Consider the following 20,281-nt stretch of genomic DNA (forward strand, 5'->3'; position numbering starts at 1 on the left):
CATTTCAATTTTGTGTATGTTTATTCTTATTTGTTAAGGTGTTTGTTAAATTCATTACTAAATGTGATTTTTATAAATGTAGAAGTATTTATATATATACAAATACAAAGCATACAAACAAAAAATCCTTGTCAGGCCATATATTGTTATTTGGGCTTAGAAAAAAATTGACTGATATACAGATTTTGAACTTTCCAGGTGTCTCTGATTGGGTTAGGAAGATATATTCTATAAATTCTATACAAAGTTGGATTGTAGTTTTTTTTAAATCAGTGAGTTCAGACTTCATCTCTAAACATGTTTAATTAAGATGTCTGAAAGATGCATTAATTTTTTCCCCATCACATTTCTACTCTCTCCCCTATTTGTGAACCTAGCACATTAGGAAAGCAGTACCCAAGTGCTTTCAAGCACAAATGTACCTGAATGCAGAATTCTTATCCAACAATGAGAAGCACAGAGAATTCTGATTCCTTGCTTAGCAGTTTCAGCATGTCCTCAATGCTATTTTCTTGCCAGACACTGGAGCGTGCAAATCATCTATGAGAGAACAAATCAATATGAGACAGAACTGTCATCAATAACCTCTGCTTCCTGATTTTCAGCGTTGCAGGTGGTGAGCTCTTTGACTTCTTAGCTGAAAAGGAATCTCTGACTGAAGAGGAAGCAACTGAATTTCTCAAACAAATTCTTAATGGTGTTTACTACCTGCATTCCCTTCAGATTGCCCACTTTGATCTCAAGGTATGTTGCTTGGTGTGAATCAGATGAAAGCTTACACGTACCACAGCATTCGCTGTTTGCTAAGAAAAATTGAGGGCGTCCGAAAGAGATACATGTTTTTTTCCTAGAGGGGTTTAACAAATGAAATTATCTATATAAATCAGCAAGTGTTCTTTGCTTGGCTGGAGGCAAGGCATTATCGGACATAAAAAGGCGCATCACACTCCCATCCATCACAGAGGTGATGGTCTCTCTGAGAGGGGAAGATATACGTATGAGCAACAGAAGTGGCAATGTAAGATTCAGTGTACAGTCCGAGGCAGCGAGAAGATTATCACAAACAGTGTGTGGTTGATTGCCAAGTGAATGATTCAGATCATTGGAGCTAGGATAGATGCAAGAGGAGGGAAGATTTTCTCCATATTTATTGTAGCAGAGCCGTCAAGACCCCATCTGGATCCCCCAACACTCACTAACACACACCCCAAAGACTGCTGCTGGGAGCTGGAAATGCCAGAGTAAATGCCTACTGAAGCAGCTCTTTGCAGTGGAGCTGGGGAGAAGGTGGATAAATACCCCAACTCCCTCATGCTTCAGTTGGAAAATTCTGAGTGCTGCCCTTTCTCCCCAAGTCCTCCAAAGGGATGGTGCTGCAGTCACCCCTACCTTGATAAGATACTTTGTATCAGCTTCCTTCCTTCTGTTTCCTGTCTCCCCATTCCTCTACCCAGTATTCCCTGGAGTCCCCTCCTACATAAGCTGCTTGCATCCAAATCCATGTCACAGGTCTGCTCCTGGGAGAACCTAAACCAAGACATTTATTTTTCCTGGTGTTCTCTTGCAACTACTCTTTTATCCCTACTTTTTGGTTGTTTTTTCAGGGGAGAGGAAGAACTACCTGCCCTCTTGTCCTCAGCATAACATATGATAGGGTTTTTTTTTTAATTGTGGAAAAATAAACATAATATAAAATTTACCATTTTAACCATTTTAAAGTACGCAGTTAAGCGACATTAAGTATATTCACATTGTTGTGCAACCGTCACCACCATCTATTTCTGGAAATTATTGATCTTCCCAAATTGAAACTATGTATCCATTAAACACTAACTCTGCAACCCTCCTACCCCCAGCTGCTGGCGTCCACTATTCTACTTTCTGTCTCTATGATTTTGCCTATTCTAGGTATTTCATGTATGTGGAATCACGCGCTATTTCTCCTTTTATGACTGGCTTATTTCAGTTCACGTAGTGTCTTCAGGGTTCATCCATATTGTAGCACATGTCAGAATTTACTTTCTTTCTCAGGCTGAATGGTATTCCATTGTATGGATAGACCACGTTTTGTTTATCCATTCATCTGATGGACATCATGTTATTTCCACCTATGAACATTGCTGTACTATTTTTCTTTTTTTAAAGCCTGAAAACATAATGCTTTTGGATAGAAATGTTCCCAAACCTCGGATCAAGATCATTGACTTTGGGTTGGCCCATAAAATTGACTTTGGAAATGAATTCAAGAACATATTTGGGACACCAGAGTTTGTTGGTAAGTTTTCTTATTCCTGTGGTCATTCATTTCTCATAAATATTATGCTTGCAAAATTCACCCTGCTGCAGCATCATTTCCCTGGTACATGTTTCTGGCTTTTATACATGAAAATTAGAATCTGTTGATTCACTTTCTTCTAAAACTAAATGTGCATTCATTTCCTCTTAGCTCCTGAGATAGTCAACTATGAACCTCTCGGTCTTGAGGCAGACATGTGGTAAGGAGCATACTCTTGATGTTGTCATCTTTCTGATTTATTTTACTATTCTTCTGATGTTGTTTTTCTTTTTATTTTGTGTCTAGGAGTATTGGGGTAATAACCTATATTCTGTAAGTACCCAAAACCACAACTCACGTTCTTTTCCTTTTTCTTTGAGACCATATGTTTTACTGACCATTCTATGTGTAGTGTTGATCAGTTCAGCTTATGTATGCTTTTTAAACATATTCATTTTACACCTCCACAACATGTTTAGTTTATACTAATTAAGCATTTTCTCCTAATTTGAAATGAGTCATCAGAAACTGCAGCATAATCACTGAAAGAAAGCATGGCTGTCTATTACTGCTGAGAAAATAGGAAAGGTTTTCTTTTTTTCTTAAACTACTAAATGCTGTTCTAAATTAACTGTCCTTTGCATTAAGCTGAAGATTTTGTGCATGACAATTCAATGCCCTATAAAATGTAACTGAATTCTAAAGTGACTGCTCAAGCACCAGATTATAATGTTATTCCTCACTCCCTTTATCAGATATTATAGGAACAGAATGACAACACAAGAGGGACTTACTCATGTTCTGTGCCCTGCTTTATTAACAGCCTAAGTGGGGCCTCCCCATTTCTTGGAGACACTAAACAAGAAACGTTAGCGAACGTATCTGCTGTCAACTACGAATTTGAGGAAGAATACTTCAGTAATACCAGTGCCCTAGCCAAAGATTTCATAAGAAGACTCCTCGTCAAGGATCCAAAGTGAGTGTCCATTATACCCGAAAGGTGCCCAGCTGTGGCCTCAGCTAGACGAGAGTTAGCACCTCTCCTGTGCACACGGCCACGTTTATGCGTCCCTGGTTGTTTCCTCCTGGCAAAGAGAAGCATGCCATGTGAAACGCTTCAGAAAATGCAGGCAGGGCCCTTTGTACCTGCTCAGTCAGCCCCTGTGGGCACAGTGAAATAATCACACAAAGACTGATATTGTTTTCGGCTCTCTTCCGTGAAGCAGGCCCCGAACTGCATTTTCCAGAGCATCTGCTTGATAGGCCCAGCTGGCATGGAAACAACCTTAGTGTTTGCTTCTATGGTCACCACATTTTTTTTCTTTCCCCTCCCCCCACAAAGGAAGAGAATGACAATTCAAGATAGTTTGCAGCATCCCTGGATCAAGGTAAGTTGCATATTGCGATTGGTTTGGGGATTATAGGGCGACCTGGAATTCGTTTGTCCTAGGGTATCACTAGGCACTATGGGTTCTAACCACGGTCACGTCTGGAGTATTGTGCTTGCTGTTGGTGCCATACTTTAAGACAGCTGACAGCTGAGAGAATCATCATGATAACGGAGGTAGAAAGGAGTGAGCTACCACAGTGCAGGATTGTGATGAGGAGCTGAAGGGCAGGTCCACTCAACAGCCTTGAGTTTGATTGTGGGATATGAGCCCAAACAATATTTTTGAAAATTCTTGAATTAACTTCCAGCATTTAAGTATCATATCAAATCTGGATTTCCAGCTTCTCTTGAAAAATCTGAAGATCTATCAACACTGAGCCCTCATTCCACAAGGCTGCCAGAAACTCTGCCCAGTTGCCTTTGTGCCAGGCCAGCGGCCACCCCCGACATATATACACCTTTACGTTATTTGCCTGGAGCCTGTCAGCATTTGGGTTAAAGAACTGAAGTTGCTTCAGCTAGACCAGAAAGGACTAAGGGTGGAGAAGCATGGCAGTTACAGAATAAAATCATGGAACCAATAAGTGGATTGTGATGCAGTAACTTGCGTTGCAGAAGTAGGTTTAGGGCAGCTGGAGACCTCTGCCTGTGCCAGCTCCCAGCAGTTGCCTGGGCTTCCCTAGAAGGCAACGGTGTCTCCTTCCTTCAGAGGTAGAGTTGCATGGCCTCCTGAAAAAATGCAGTAGGAGGGATTTTAATGCTGTAAGATAGACCAAATTTGCTAACATCTGAGGTCCCAACCAGCTCTAAATTACTTGATGATGTTAAGTTCACATGCCTTGTAATATGGCCTCACCGTGAATCATGCCATTCCCAGACTCTCCTATGGAAAGTTGTAATTCAGCTTGTCCAAGCTCAACTTTTCAACTTTCCCTCAAGATCCAGTCTTCATGGATTTGCTCAAACCCTTAGCCACAAGAGTTTAGCCTCTGGAGACTAGGTCCCTGAATCAGGCATATTATCCCAACTTGTTTTGTTCCTTTAGCAAGGTGAATGTGTAAGCATCCCAAATAATGAGAGGTTTTCAAAAGTTGTCATGTAACACATTTCTATAATTTGAGAGCTCTAAATTGTCTTTCTTGGATTTTCATTTTAGCCTAAAGATACCCAACAAGCACTTAGTAGAAAAGCATCGGCAGTAAACATGGAGAAATTCAAGAAGTTCGCAGCCCGGAAAAAATGGAAAGTAAGATTGTTTGATTTGAAAAGATTAACTAATTCTGTGTCCCCTGTGGCTCTCCCTCTGCTCAGGGCTCACTTCTTCTGATACTGGCAATGCAGAACTGCATCCTTTTTAAAAATTCACTCTGTAGTCATCTGCACCATTACCCTATTTTCAAAGACAATCAAAAATACTACTTCAGTCCTATTAACTCATCTTTTCACATGTAATTTTGCATTTTTTAAAATTAAAACCATTCCTAAGGCAAATTTTTAAATCAGTACAATAAAATTATAGTGCAGTCTTTTTCTAAATGCAACAAGCCACATTTTAAATAGATTTGTTTCTTGTGGTAAGCACCATAGCATTATGATTATACCAGAACTTGTGTAAATGGTTCTCTAAATCCAGCCTTGGTCTGTGAGTGGTTGGGATGGGGGTGGGGTGTGACCATGAGCATCTGCAATGTGATCCCTTCTCAGTGTGGATGGTTTCTGCAGGGGCTGAGTAGGATGTGGCTCTAAAGGGCATTCCAGCCAACCTTGAACAAATAAAAATTCAGGGTTAAGAAGGGGACAGGATGGCTTCCTGTGCACAGGGTCATGTCAAGCCCAGAGGAAGCAGGTACTTGCCATGTCTCCTCATCACTGGGCCAGAAGTGTACCTCATTGTACTCATCAGGTTGGGGTTGCCTTGATAGAGATGAGGAGGACCACAGCCATGGGGTACTCAAGACTTGACTCTTAGTCTCAAAGAAGCCCTGAAAATAAGGCTTAAAATGTAGAGTGAACCACCATAAGTTTCTCTTTCTCTCCCTCTCTTTCATTCACATACAGACACGCACACACACACACATTCTTTACCTGTTGCTTCTGCCTTTGAGAGTAAATGCAGAGGTGTTTGTCCTATAGGCTAAAGAGTCCCCAACCTGCTCATTTCCAACAACTGGATGAGTTTTGAGAGTCACACTGTCTGCCATTACCAGCTTGCCTGGGCACCAAGGACACAGGGCAAGACTCTTGCATACCATGCTTCTCTGAGGAGGGACGTGCAAGGGCTTTGTTAGGGTAAGATCCCATTCCTCAAAGAGTAGAGAGTGAATATGGAGAGAGAAGGGATGCATCCAGTTCTGCAGCTTAATAATGAAATGCAGGAGAATCTCTCTCTATTGTTGTCTTGATTTATAAGACCTTTAGAAATTTCTTTAAGCAAATATGATCCAACCTGCTTGTGGGATCGCCCACCCCTGAAGAATAATGCATGCTGTCAGCATTGAATGCTATCTCAAAGGCTTTGTCATTTGCACTAATTTGAGTATTGTTATGTAAGCTCTCTCTCCTCCTCTCCCCCTGCATTTTTCTCACACTCTCTCTCTCTTTTTTTTTTAAAGCAATCTGTTCGCTTGATATCACTGTGCCAAAGATTATCCAGGTCATTCTTGTCCAGAAGTAACATGAGTGTTGCCAGAAGCGATGATACTTTGGTAAGCAAACCTTTTCCCTGGATAGGTTTGTTCTTAGCACTGTGTATTTACCATGTTTAGGTTGTTTGATTTGTTCAGCAACCCAGAAAACCTGAAGTCTTGGGAACATCAGGCCTGTTCTTCCTCCTCTTGAGTGGGGGAGTTGGGGTGGCTGATTTGATCTACTCTATTACTGTTTCGTCCTTTTTCCTCTTTGTTTTGATTGGCTATATCTACTACCTCTAATACTACCACCCTCCCACCCTCCTCTTCCCCCCAACACAGTTTGATAAAAGAGAGGCTTACCAGTAGAAGAGGAAAGATCATATTCTAATTTTCATGAACTAAAACGAGAGCCCTCTGTTTCCACCAACCTTGGAGAATCTTAGACTGTAATAGTACAAAAGGGGCAGACAACCCTCCTTCTGAACACATACACACACACACAAACACACACACACACACACACACACACACCAGAAAATCAGGGGAAATGCAGTGAGGCTGGCTGATATAGTTTGTGGTAGACCAGAAAGCTAAACCCACTCACTTTGTTGATGTTTTATTGATTTGCAAAGGCCCTTGAGAACAACTCCACGATTTTTTTCCCTTAATCCAAACTGAAACCTAATCACAGATTAACTCTTCAGATATGACTGGACACACCAGAATTCAATGAGACTTTCCCCAACAGTCAGACAACGGGGCTTTGTGAACCCTGGAGGTAAAGGGGACTCCAGAAAAGGCAGAAAGGGTGGTTCTGTGGGAACCAGCCTGCTCCTGTAACTGAATAGTCAGTGTTTCCTGAGTGGAATCCGGGGACTCCAAGGGCAGGATAACACATCAGCAGACACCAGCTCTTTTTTACTCCCTGAAGCCAGTAGTTTTTTGTTTTTTTTGTTTTTTTGTTTTTTTAATAGATCTTTATTGGAGTATAATTGCTTTACAATACTGTGTTAGTTTCTGTTGCACAACAAAGCAAATCAGCCATATGCATACACAAGTCCCATATCCCCTTCCTCTTGAGCCTCCCTCCCATCCTCCCTATCCCACCCACGTAGGTCATCGCAAAGCACGGAGCCGATCTCCCTGTGCTATGCTGCTGTGAAGCCAGTAGTTTTACTCAAGTTCCAAATCTAACCTTATAGCCTGAATAGAGATAGGAAATTTTAAAAAGAAAAAAAGAAGTAGCAGAGAAGCAAGTTAGGAGGAGAAGGGAGAGAAAGAGGAGGAAGGCTGGACTGGGGAATTGTTTGAGGGTGTCAGTGGAACCAAGACAAGATATAAACTATTAATCTAAGTAAGGTGATGAGAACAATGAAATCTTATAAATTAAAATTGCCCTGAATAATCAGTTGGGAGACAGTTTGTTGCAATGAAGAGTTTAGGGTAAGAGAGGGACAGGGCTTGTGTAGAAGCTCCAGGTGGGAAGACCCCCCTCCCCAGCCCTCAGGGTCTCTCTCTCATCATCTCAGTGTCCTGCTGATTGTGAGGCTGTGTTACAACAACGTGCTTATTCCTCCCATTCTCCCATTTCTTGTCACTCTCACTTTCAGGCAAATGTCTCTTAGTCTTCAACTTGGATTGTGATAGAAAAGCAAAACCAGTGGTGTTCTTAAACATGTACTCTGTGCAGATATTATTACGTCCCTCATGAAGCTTGTTTGGATTCAGATTTATAGAGAAGAGAAAGCAGAGTTCAGAGAAATGCTTTCTCCATTCCACCCCCCACAGGCAGAGGTTCAGCCTCTGTAGGTACGCTTTTCCAGATTTGAAATTTTAGTAGCAATACCTCTGTAAGTCCAAAACTTTTGTTTGGGACTTTTCTAGCTTATTTTTTTTGTTTTAATTTACCATATCGTGCAAATTTCTTATTATATATATTTAAGAAAGTACTTTAACAAAGTAGCAAAAATTTAACAAACTTACTGTTCCACAGTATCTAATTATTTTCTCTTTGTAAATGAAATGCATCCATTTTCCTTTTTCTGGCCTTTATTTTTACATTTCTCCCCTTTTCAGACCTTCTTTTTTTTTAAAAAAAAAACATCATGTGGGTCTGGCCCTTAGGTTGCCAGTTTGTGGCCTCTGTTCTCAGCATTTCATATATATTTTTTTTTTAATTTTTAATTTATTTATTTTTATATTTATTTTTGGCTGTGTTGGTTCTTCATTTCTGTGTGAAGGCTTTCTCTAGTGTGGCAAGCGGGGGCCACTCTTCATCGTGGTGTGCGGGCCTCTCACTATCGCGGTCTCTCTTGTTGCGGAGCACAGGCTCCAGACGCGCAGGCTCAGTAGTTGTGGCTCACGGGCCCAGTTGCTCCGCTGCATGTGGGATCTTCCCAGACCAGGGCTCGAACCCGTATCCCCTGCATTAGCAGGCAGACTCTCAACCACTGCGCCACCAGGGAAGCCCTCAGACCTTCTTTTTTAATAATTGTAGCCAGTTTTCAGAGAATTTTGCTATGTTGTAGAATACCTAGAGAATGAAGAATTTCTAGTGCTCAAAAAATGACAATCTGTAATTGCAAAAATTACAAAGTAAGACTTTCTTATTCAAAGATATCATTTCCTTGGTTCTATGGTTTTTAGAATCTGAGTTAGACCTGAAATTTTCTACAGTGGTTTCTGGGACTATATGTTTTTAAAGATTCCTAAGATAAACACAAAGTGTAGTTTGTCATCAATCGTTGTTCTAAATCTGAATCTTAAGAGCTGTTTGCTCTCTGGGTTATAATGCAGGCAACATAAAGACACAGGTAAATAGTAGGTGCTGCTAGTTCCCAACATGGAAGGGGAAAAAAAATGACCTCCTGCTTCCCTTCATGACCAGGTGGATTTGGGGATTAAATGGCTTACTTTCCCCTGAACGCTCCTTTTAACAAATGAGCATTGGTTTCTCTGATGTTGGTAAAAGGAGCAGCATGACCAGCAATCTAACACTTTTTCCCTCTTCCACGTCTCTCTCAAGGATGAGGAAGACTCCTTCGTGATGAAAGCTATCATCCATGCCATCAACGATGACAATGTCCCAGGCCTGCAGCACCTCCTGGGCTCCTTGTCCAACTATGATGTTAACCAACCCAACAAGGTCTGATGCTGTCCTGCCACGGGTAGTGGGGATCGGGGGGTTATGGTGACTGGGCACCACCAAGTCCAAGGTGGAAAGACCCCATCTGCTCTTCATTCTCCCTTACTGTTGTAAACTCCATACTGTGGGGAAAGTCACTTCTGCTTAGAAAGTGAGCTGAGTTAGGAATAAAGTCTTTTTGCATTGAGGGCCTTTCTACACGCACCTAGCACTCGCCTCTAACCATGAAATTTTAAATGTACTCATCGTGCAAATGAAAATGTCACTTTTGATTGTGAATCCAAAAGAGGAAGATGTTGTGTCCTTCTGACTGTCTTCCATTCCTGTCACGCAGGACGGGAATGTGTCCTGTGTCTGTGGAGACACAGGAAGGTGTCTGGGGCAGCAGGGGTAGTTTGGGCTTTTCCTTTCCTACCAAACCTGAAAAATAGTTATTTTTTTTTCTTGCCTTTTCCAGCATGGGACACCACCGTTACTTATTGCTGCTGGCTGTGGGAATATTCAAATACTACAGTTGCTCATTAAAAGAGGCTCAAGAATCGATATCCAGGATAAGGTCATAATTCTGTTTTATTGCAAATGAATTAATTTTTTAAGTATTTCCAAATGTCTCGAATCAAAAGGTAATAGAGAAAAATAACACATATGCCCTACTTTATATCTCAGTTTCCTATAAAGGAAGATGAACTACTTGAATAGCCTGTTCCTGTCTAACATGTTACAGAGAAAAAGGCAAACATTCATCTTCCTCGTGGCTCTGTTGCTCGACATCATCCTTTCTTCGTGTCCTGTCCCAGATTGACTCCTTACTGATCATATTTACTCAGCGGTGTTATTTGATGTCACATTGAAAATGTTTTAATTATCCAATTAATCTCATCAGAAATGTATTTGCCCACACATTAATTAGGGCAACAGAGTAAGGAGGATATGCTTTGAGGTGTAGACCACATTGGAAGTGTAGACACAAGTGATGATCAGCTAATCGTCATTACAACGGGTTTGTCATCAGCTTCCACAGACTTTCAACTGAGCTGTAAATGGACTAGATCTGGCCCTTGACAATATAGGGAATTCTAACCAGAAGTTGAAATGAAGGTTTTAGGAAAAGAAAAACAAGTTTTTATTTCGAAATAATTCTAGATTTACCAAAAAATATCTGCAGAGATAGTATAGAGAGCTCCCTTATCCCTTTCACCCAGCTTCCTGGAATGTTAACGTCTTACATAACCTTGGTCCCTTTGTCAAACTGAAAAGTGAAATGGGGTTTTATTCCTCTTGGGAGTTGCTCCTTTGGAGTTTGTCATCACATAGGAAGGGAAATATAGCAACTGAGTGATATTTGCATTCAGATCCAGTCTGGGAATGTGACTCTGCCTTGGTTTTTGTACAGGGTGGATCCAATGCCATCTACTGGGCCTCTCGGCATGGCCACGTAGATACCTTGAAATTTCTCAATGAGAACAAATGCCCTTTGGATGTTAAAGACAAGGTAAGGCCACTTCTCTTCTTAAGGAAAGTAATAAAAGGCATGCCATCTGCATCATGACCCAAAGAACAAGGATTCAGGACCAAAATCTTCCTACATGGAATTTAAGTAGAAGTTTCTTTTTGCTAGTGGCTTAGTCTAATATTAAAATCTGATTTTAGCTGAAATCTGCCAAGTGGTTGCCACGTTATATAAGCAGTGAACTATCTTCCCCATAACATGAAAACTCAAAGTGCAGCCAGAAAGACAACCAGAAAGTGACCTGAGTCCTGGTCCTCTTCTTGACCCGCCATGTGCACATCTCTACCATTCTCTTCCTCTTTGATGTGACTGACAGTGCTGACCTTACGACCACTGGCACTAGAAGGGTTAATGAGACAATGCCTGTAAAGTAAGGCTTTTGGGGTAAACATGTTATCAAAATTATTGGTTTAGGAAGGTACCTTACTTTCACGTACCCATGTTTCATTCAGTCCACACAGCGGCCCTGTGAATTAATTGCAGGGCTGGGACCTGAACTTAAGATTCCGATTTTCTCATCTGTTATGTATTCCATTATGCAACCCCTCTCTGATTCTACTACTAGTAGACTGATTTGTCATGTTCAGTCCGGGCTGCCACATACAGTTGTATGGATTGTGCACTGCACCATATCTAAGGGAGGACATTCACATTAAAGACATAATTTTTTTTTATTATTTTTCATTATTATTTTTTAAATATTTATTTATTTATTTATTTTTGACTGCATCGGGTCTTTGTTGCAGCACTTGAGATCTTTCGTTGAAGTGCACGGGCTCTTCGTTGTGGCCTGTGGGCTCTGGAGCACGTGGGCTCTGTAGTTGTGGCTCGCATACTCGGTAGTTGCGGCGTGCAGGCTTAGTTGCCCTGTGGCATGTGGGATCTTAGTTCCCTGACCAGGGATCAAACCTGCATCCCCTGCATTGGAAGGCAGATTCTTAACCACTGGACCACCAGGGAAGTCCCAACATACATTTATTATAGCAGTTTTCTGTCGGGTGGCAACAAGTATCTCATTCTGTTATGTTTTTAGATCAGTTTATTCTGACAGTTTCATGGCAGATATAAATAAAATATCTTAAGGAAGTTGCATCTATTACTAATTCATAGAATGTTATTGTATGGGCTAATGGTAATGTTTTTAAAAATCTCTGAGAATGTAAGAAATTACATTCTAAACATAGACAAAATGAAACCAGAAACTTGCTAATAAATAAAACCCTGTGTTTAAAGAACTTAATATTAAAAAAGGAATTTTGTGTTTTGAAAAAAAATCACATAGCTGGAAGTGTCAGTATATAAAGAAAATTGAGACCAGCTATCACAAAAAAGGGAATTCACTCTTGCTTAGGGAGGGAGGGTTATCACACACAGGATGAGCCACGTGTGTGGATTTAACGCTAGCTACATAGTGGGTGCCCCACCCCAGGGTCCTTGGCCCAGTCACCAAAGGGGCATCTGGCCTGAGAGGGGCAGGTACCACCTCAGGGGAGGATGTGGAGCCAGGCATGGGTGGGAGTGGGATGGCTCCCAGGGGGCTCTGAATCTTTGGCTGTGTCTTTTGCAGTCTGGAGAGACAGCCCTTCATGTGGCAGCTCGCTATGGCCATGCCGATGTGGTTCAGTTACTGTGCAGCTTTGGCTCAAATCCCAACTTCCAAGACAAGGTGGGTCATGGTACCTGATGTCCTCACTTCTTTCTGCTTTTTGCATGGGTATACAGGCAGCCAGATGATATGTTTGGGTCTTATGGAGTTTTATCCAAGTTAGGTTTTCTGCTTAGATTGCAGAGGGCAGGGACTCAAACAAAAGCACTAACATTCATTCATTCATTCATTAATCCTCTGGACAACCCTATAATTCTCATTTTATAGATGAGGAAACTGAGGCAGAGAGAGGTTCAGGAACTTGCCCAAGGTAACACAGCTCAACAGTGGTGGAGCCGGTGCTCAAGCCCACACAGTCTGGTTCCAGAGTCTGTGTTCGTAACCACTACAGTACAGCAGCCTCTCGTAGACAGATACATGTGTCTAATGATGTTGATCATGAATATGTAGACCTCATGACCAACCATTTTTGTTAAAGCTTGGTTGTCTTGGTCCCTTCTTTGCCAGAGCAGTAATCAATTTATGTGACTCATCTTTATGCTATATACATGACAGGAATCTTGAGGCATTAAGATTGTTAGAAGAGTTCTTGCTCAGAGAAGTGCTGTCCCGTGGTTAGTAGTCTCCAATGAAGTAAAGGACAGACAGTACTTTTACAAGAAAGATGATATAAATCCACCCACGCAGAGGCTCTATTGTTCAGAAGAGCTGAGCCGCTGGTTCCAGTGGGCTCCGCAAAGTCAGTTGTCAGTAAAATGCTGAGAAAGCTGAATTCGAATTAAGGAAAGCCATCAGACCCATGCCCATTTTTTCACATTAATGTTTTGCTCCAATAGCTACAAGCGCTTTCAATCCGCTGCCTTGAGTTTGCTGCCAAGTTTGGCCAAGACTCTCACCATGCCTGTACTTTCTTTCATAGTCTTGCATTCTCCTCCTCTATGTACTTGTCTCCTTGGCCAGGAAGAAGAAACACCCCTGCACTGTGCTGCCTGGCATGGCTATTACTCTGTGACCAAAGCCCTTTGTGAAGCTGGCTGCAATGTGAACATTAAGAATCGAGAAGGAGAGACCCCCCTCCTGACAGCCTCCGCCAGGGGCTACCACGACATCGTGGAGTGTCTGGCTGAGCACGGAGCCGACCTTAATGCATCTGACAAGGTACTTAGTGGGTCAATATATCCCACTCGTTGAAAAGTGATCTGGGGGGCTGGAGGGACCACAAGACTTCTGAATTAGTTTACCTAAAATAACAAACTTGAGTGCAACAAGTTATATTATCCTTTCTCTTCTCCTATCCAAAGATTCTGTGATTCTAGATTCTGTTTAATAATTAATATTCATTTGTGGGGTGTAACAAAATTTATGAATTGGTCAGATGACTCAGGTCTCTATTTTTAGCCTTTTTAGCTTTGGAGCAGGTACAGTGATGATCACAGAGCCCAAGACAAATCCTCATTTAGGACTGAAATTGGCAACACACTATTAATTTGTAGATAGACAAAGAAATAGGTGGTTTATTTACTTCCATCACCTGCTATTTTGTAGAAAAACAATAAACTATTCTTATTTGTTTGGCAATCTCAATTCCAGGCCAGGTTTTCCTTTTTTAATTAAGCAAATTCAGCATAATCTGTTCTTATTGTGAACTTGTACTTAAAACGAGGCTGTGATGTTGCTATGTATAGTTAGATCTGGCACACTGCGGTTAACTTAGGAACAGCCACTTGTGGATTATTTTCTGGGTACAGAGAAGTAGTTCTCAAGCGGGGTGACCTTGCCCCCAGGAGACATTGGTAGTGGCTGGAGACATATTTTGGTTGTCACAGCCAGGGTGGGGCATCTAGAAGATGAAGACCAGTGGTGCTGCTGAACAGCCTACAATTCCCAGGACAGGTCCCAAATGTCAGTAGTGCTGACATTGAGCAACCCTAGAACAAGTACGTTACAGAGATGTTTCCAAACTCCCTCTACCCGGCTCCTAAAACTTGACACGTTTCTTCACCGGGGGTTCTATAGCAGGTGGAATGAATCCCAGGCTGATGCTCATATACATGACAGCAAGTCGCCTTGCTCTCTCAGTTTCTCCTGCTGTAAAATAAAATAATAAACTTTCTACTTAGGAAGTTAGTAAAGATTGCTGAGCAAATGTTTTGAAAAGTGTTTTTCAAATACTTGATAAAACAGGCCATTGGAGTACCAAAAATAACTTAAGTCCTATAAATGCAGAGACAAAAAGGAGTGTGGACTCTTCCTACCCGAATGTACTGGCCAAGCCTAGGTTAATTAAGCTGACGGTCAGCTTGGTCTGTGATTATTCAGAGTGAGATGTATGGGGCCTCGCCCTGACCCCACCAGGAGTAAAGTTCACGGTTTTAATCCTCCTTCAGGCTTTGCAGTAATGGTCCCATTGCCAATTAAACCTGGCCCAGCGCAGCTGGAAAGGCAAGCGGCCAGGCCCACATGCCCAAGCGAAAGCGCTCACGGCCCCTGGTGTTTGTTGCAGGACGGACACATAGCTCTTCATCTTGCTGTGAGACGATGTCAGATGGAGGTCATCCAGACTCTCATCAGCCAGGGCTGTTCCGTCGATTTCCAAGACAGGCATGGCAACACCCCCCTCCACGTGGCCTGCAAAGATGGCAACGTGCCGATTGTGGTGGCCCTCTGTGAAGCCAGCTGCAATTTGGATCTCTCCAACAAGGTAAAGCTGGAAGGAAGATCCCTGCAGAGTCTGTCTGTGTCTGTCTGTCCACGTGTTTCCGGGTTTGGGCAAGTTTCTCTCTGCATCTTTTCATTGTTCGAAGTCAGTATTGCTTATATGAACCTGTTCCTTTTTATAGGGCTCTCCACTTTAAGTATATTTTACATCCGACTTTTGAATAATTTCCTAGAGTAACAGAAAATTACATTAATAAGTACTTCCTGCTGAGCCTGGCTTACCATTTATGGGCATCAAGAAAGAGAGAGAGGGCTTCCCTGGTGGCGCAGTGGTTGAGAGTCTGCCTGCCAATGCAGGGGACCGGGTTCGAGCCCTGGTCTGGGAAGATCCCACATGCCGCGGAGCAACTGGGCCCGTGAGCCACAATTACTGAGCCTGCGCTCCGCAACATGAGAGGCCGCGACAGTGAGAGGCCCGCGCACCGCGATGAAGAGTGGCCCCCACTTGCCACAACTAGAGAAAGCCCTCGCACAGAAACGAAGACCCAACACAGCCATAAATTAATTAATTAATTAATTTAAAAAAAAAAAAAAGAAAAGAAAGAGAGAGAGAGAGTGTATGCGTGCGTGTGTGCCTGTGTGCGCACACATGCGCGTCCCCTCCTGTAGAGGAATCAGAACATGGTACAAATTGGGGCATCTTCCTGGAGCACTAAGTCTTCAGGAAACACCTAATGAGTTATGATGTGATTGAAATTCCTAGGGCCAGATTTCTTCAGTTTCCCCCACTGAGAGTTTTATGGTCAAAAGTTCATAACATCTTTTTTGTGCTTAATAAGTTTGGTAAGACCAAGAGGATACTATCATTTGGTGAATGATAAAGAAATAAAAATCCCCATATGCTGACTCCTAGAAATTAGCTAACACCTTCTCTTTTCCCTGAATACCATCTAGATTTTCATTACCAAATATGATAGAACAGTTGGATATTCATGTGGTTTCAGCCCTATAACTGTATGAAAGGCAAGCACTATTCTGTTACGATTATGTTAAAAACAAAGTCCAAGTAGAATTAATTTTTTAATTGCAGGAAATGTTTGTTTATAAATGGTAGACATGATACCAGCAGAATTTTACTATGATTTGTTTGAGGTAAAAAGAATTAATATCTGAAACAACTGGAAAATGATGCTTCTATAAAAAAAAAAATAGTCCTCTTGCATATTATGTGATTAATTCTAATGGGAATTGAAATTGGTAATCTTCATATTCTGGAAATATGAAAAGGCAATATACTAGGTCTTATCCATTAGCTGCTGGTTGCTTTCTTAGTTTATCCTATTCTAACCTTGCCAAGTCAGTTATATAAGTGGCTTAAGGAGGAAACTAAATGTAATATTAAGCAGCATCAAGACGTTGGCTTTCCTTCCAGGAGTCTTTAAATGAATAGAAAGCAGCTTTAGGAACCTCGTGGCACTCATTTGAATACCTTTGACTTGTCCATTGTACACGGCGACTTTGTGGGTCTCACGCCTTCTTCAGAAGGGTTGGTGTCAGCTTGTTTTCCTGTTCATTTTTTCACTGTTTATTTTAGGAAAGATGATGGGGGCTGTAGGGGAGCTTAAAAGATGCACAGAAAAGTAAGAGAAAGGCATTATTTCTCCAGAAAGCACATCTGGCTTTACATGGTCTCACCCCGGTAACCGGTTGTCAGCGTGGAGGTGGCACAGTGACGGCCCATGTCCCATAGGCAGACTGTCTCTCCTTTCCCATGGTGTGTCCTGCCTTTTCCTTACCTGGACTCAATTCCCCCGGAGATAAAAATGGTCATTCAGATCCTACCCCTGTCAGCAGTATGTGACAGGAACTTGTCACTATTTTTGACGCTCATTGCAGTGAAACAGACATGTCTTTGTCTGCATTCTTCTCATGTGAAAATCCGGAGAGTGGCTATTTACTCGGCCACATTGGGAAATGAGGGAGAGGAGAGGAACTGGATGATGCAGAGTGCACGGCCCTTAACCCTTTGTTCCTTTCTGGATTGGCTCTTCTTATCAGCGAAAGTAGAAAAAGCATGTCGATACACACGTGTGTGTGCATGCACACACACACAGATGCACACACACATCCAGGAGCCTGCAAGAGAATTCCGTGCCTGCCAAGTATTGATGAATGCCCTTCTGTGACAACACTGTGCCAGGCGCGGGTGGGGAGTAGGGGTAGGCAGGGTATGGACGGCAGGGTATGGTTCTTGCCCTCAGGCTGCTTTTGGACAGACACACAGACATTTCAATATAACAGCATCTCATATTGCAATCACTGCTGTGATAGAGGTACAGGTGCTCCAGAAACATGGACATCTGGACATTAAAGAAACCGGGAAAAGCTTTTCAGAGGTGATCATTTTAAATGAGTAGGACTTGGACAGATGAAGAAGAGGGGAAAGCATATTTCAAGAAGAGGAGGGAGGCAGCTAGAAAGGGGCACTGAATCCAGATGGTGAAAGACCTTGAATGTAATGCTAAGGAATTTGGGTTTTGTTCTGTCAATCATTGGGGGCCATCAAAAGTGTAAACTCTCCTAGTCCCTTTTATTCATCACACGCCTCTTCATTGACCTTCTTCCCTTCTATAAAACTATGCATCCTGTAACCAAGACTATCTTCCTTACACAGAAATCCAAACCCTTCCTCCAGGTCTTCCAAACCTCCTCCTTTCCTTCTCACTTTAACTCTAGGGTATTTGAAAGCTTCGTATCTGCTTTCTAAATCAGTCTAGAAGCTAACAGTAAAGAAAACATAAATATGCACATACATTGCAGCGTTATTTATAATCGCAAGAAATGGAACCACCTTAAGTGTCCATCCTCAGCAGGCTGGCTAAATGAGTTATGATATAGCCGTATATTGAATATTATTCAGGTATCTGAGAGAATGTAATAGATTTCCTTATAGACATGAAAAAGTATTCACAATCTATTGTTAGGTGAAAAAAGCAAGGGACAGAATAGAAGGTGGAGTGTGATTAATGTCTTGGCTCTTCAGATTATTTCTCTCCATTTATGGATTCATAGAGAAAAGCCTGGAAGATTTGAGTAGGGCTCGTTCTGAGTAGGGGAACTTGGGGGAGGGGGAGGGGGAGGGAGGCTTCATTTTTCTACCATATATCCTTCTGTGTTGTTTGGATATTCTACCTGAGCATGTGTTAACTTCCTAACAGAAACCTGTATTTGCACATAAGCAGCATAAAGCAGAGACACCCAGACTTGCTCAGTTCATAACTTCCATAGTGTCTTAGTAATCTTTTTCATGGCTCCCCCAGAGCAAAAGAAATACCTAAAGTTCTGTTTATTAAGTTGTTCAATGCAAACAACCTAGTATTTATGTCCTAACAACTTAGTAGCTGTGGGAATAAATGATCCACAAAAATTGAAAGGAAACTATTTTTATTTCATTCTTAATTAACCCCAGTTGTATATTAATGGTATGTGTATGCTTGTTGGTCACCTCATAACTCCTCAAACCTTGGACTCAGAGTGGACACCACCACCCTTATATCCTGTTCTACATGGATTTTCTCAAGATATTTGCCTCTTATCACAGCAGCGACCAACCCCCTGCTGTGCATACATGATGTCATTGAAAGGAAGGCAGTACCAGCTACTTTGAGACTTTGAACTACCTGGAGCTACTAGTTTCCCTGGTGTCTGAACCTGCTGGTTCCATCAAAAATTTAAAATGTTCCTCAGCGCCCCATGAGTTCACTGTAGTGCCTCCAGATGCCTTGGGTTTGGGAACCCATAGGCATAAAAAATGGTGGGTATGGCCTTGGAATTTCACCTCATTAGAGTGTCTTCAGTGGCTGTGCTTCCATGCCTTTTTCCTTTGCTATATCTAAATTTGAACTGTGGTGCAGATCTTTCCGGAACTTTGGGGCCCTTGAGCCCTGACTCATGCCTCCTTTCTGCTGGCGCAGCAGGAGACTTAATTTAGTTATCTTATGATAAGCCTCCCACTCTTTCATCCTTTGAAGTTTTATTTTAAAGTTACTCTTTTAAATGAGAAATACTTGAAAATGTTTTGCTTGGCTTGCCTCCCCGAGGAGATGGCAAGTTTCTGGAGAAGGGAGACCTCGCCTCCTATTTCTTCTTGGAGGATCCCAGATCCCTACACCATGATGGCCCTGTGACGTCACTCCATAAATGTCATCCTCAGCAGCAGCCGTGAGGACTCTCCTGGGTCTTTCTTGTCTCTTCCAGTATGGACGGACGCCTCTGCACCTTGCAGCCAACAACGGGATTCTGGACGTGGTCCGCTACCTCTGTCTGACGGGCGCCAACGTGGAGGCACTGACTTCGGTGAGTAGCCCTCTGGCAGGAAAAAGCAACTGCAAACCCCTCAGGCCTCGAGGGCACAAGGGGAAAGGTATTGCTTGGCAACTGCACTCCAGAGCAGACAGGCTGCCATTAAGCTTCAGCTCCTCCACTGCAGTTACGTGAACATTTGCCCACACAAACCCGGGTTAAGAGCCCGATAATGCCTCATCCTCTTCTTCCTCCAAGACTTCACTGCCAGGAACACCTGCTGTTTCCCACTGGCCTTTTCGTTTCCTGTGTTACACAACAGGCCTTTGTGTTTTCTATTAGATTGTGTGTTTATCTTTTCTAAACGTGCCCCCTCCTTACAGGGAGGGAGGAGGAAGTCCCCCCAGCGTGGAGGGAACAGGTGATAAGAGCTGTTCTCTCTTTTTTAAAAAGTCCAGCTTTGCTCTTAGGCCCACGACATATTTTAAAATGAGATTTCTTTAAATCTCATTTCTTTAAGTGTCTCGCTCCCGACATTCCCCGTTTCAGACCTGGTACCTCCCTGCAGAAGAAACCCTTTGATTCACATTTCAAGAAATACCAAAGAGGAAAAATATGTCCGCTAAGAGATAAGGTTGCTGTTTTACTGCTGCAGTGAAACATTATCATTTGAGTTGTTTCAGGCCCAACAGTGGATTGAGTCTCCATTTGCTCATGTGGGAGATTCCTAAAACTCACTAGAACTTTGCTGACATAAAGTGTTTC

The 20,281-nt window shown here is 42.3% G+C and overlaps 1 protein-coding gene across 1 annotated transcript in view; it reads left to right on the plus strand.

The window, feature by feature from the left end:
• Nucleotides 1-20,281, plus strand: part of DAPK1 (death associated protein kinase 1) — a 210,118-nt gene that overhangs the window by 144,200 nt on the left and 45,637 nt on the right. The window contains exons 4-18 of the mRNA XM_068552835.1: nucleotides 606-744; nucleotides 2,146-2,275; nucleotides 2,447-2,495; nucleotides 2,582-2,608; nucleotides 3,099-3,251; nucleotides 3,618-3,663; nucleotides 4,822-4,911; nucleotides 6,278-6,370; nucleotides 9,321-9,440; nucleotides 9,898-9,996; nucleotides 10,834-10,932; nucleotides 12,518-12,616; nucleotides 13,517-13,714; nucleotides 15,060-15,257; nucleotides 19,472-19,570. Coding sequence (XP_068408936.1) covers nucleotides 606-744; nucleotides 2,146-2,275; nucleotides 2,447-2,495; nucleotides 2,582-2,608; nucleotides 3,099-3,251; nucleotides 3,618-3,663; nucleotides 4,822-4,911; nucleotides 6,278-6,370; nucleotides 9,321-9,440; nucleotides 9,898-9,996; nucleotides 10,834-10,932; nucleotides 12,518-12,616; nucleotides 13,517-13,714; nucleotides 15,060-15,257; nucleotides 19,472-19,570 — 1,639 coding nt within the window. The remainder of the gene's footprint in view (nucleotides 1-605; nucleotides 745-2,145; nucleotides 2,276-2,446; nucleotides 2,496-2,581; nucleotides 2,609-3,098; nucleotides 3,252-3,617; nucleotides 3,664-4,821; nucleotides 4,912-6,277; nucleotides 6,371-9,320; nucleotides 9,441-9,897; nucleotides 9,997-10,833; nucleotides 10,933-12,517; nucleotides 12,617-13,516; nucleotides 13,715-15,059; nucleotides 15,258-19,471; nucleotides 19,571-20,281) is intronic.

Source organism: Eschrichtius robustus, chromosome 10 (genome assembly GCF_028021215.1).
Source record: "Eschrichtius robustus isolate mEscRob2 chromosome 10, mEscRob2.pri, whole genome shotgun sequence".
Lineage (NCBI taxonomy): Eukaryota > Metazoa > Chordata > Mammalia > Artiodactyla > Eschrichtiidae > Eschrichtius > Eschrichtius robustus.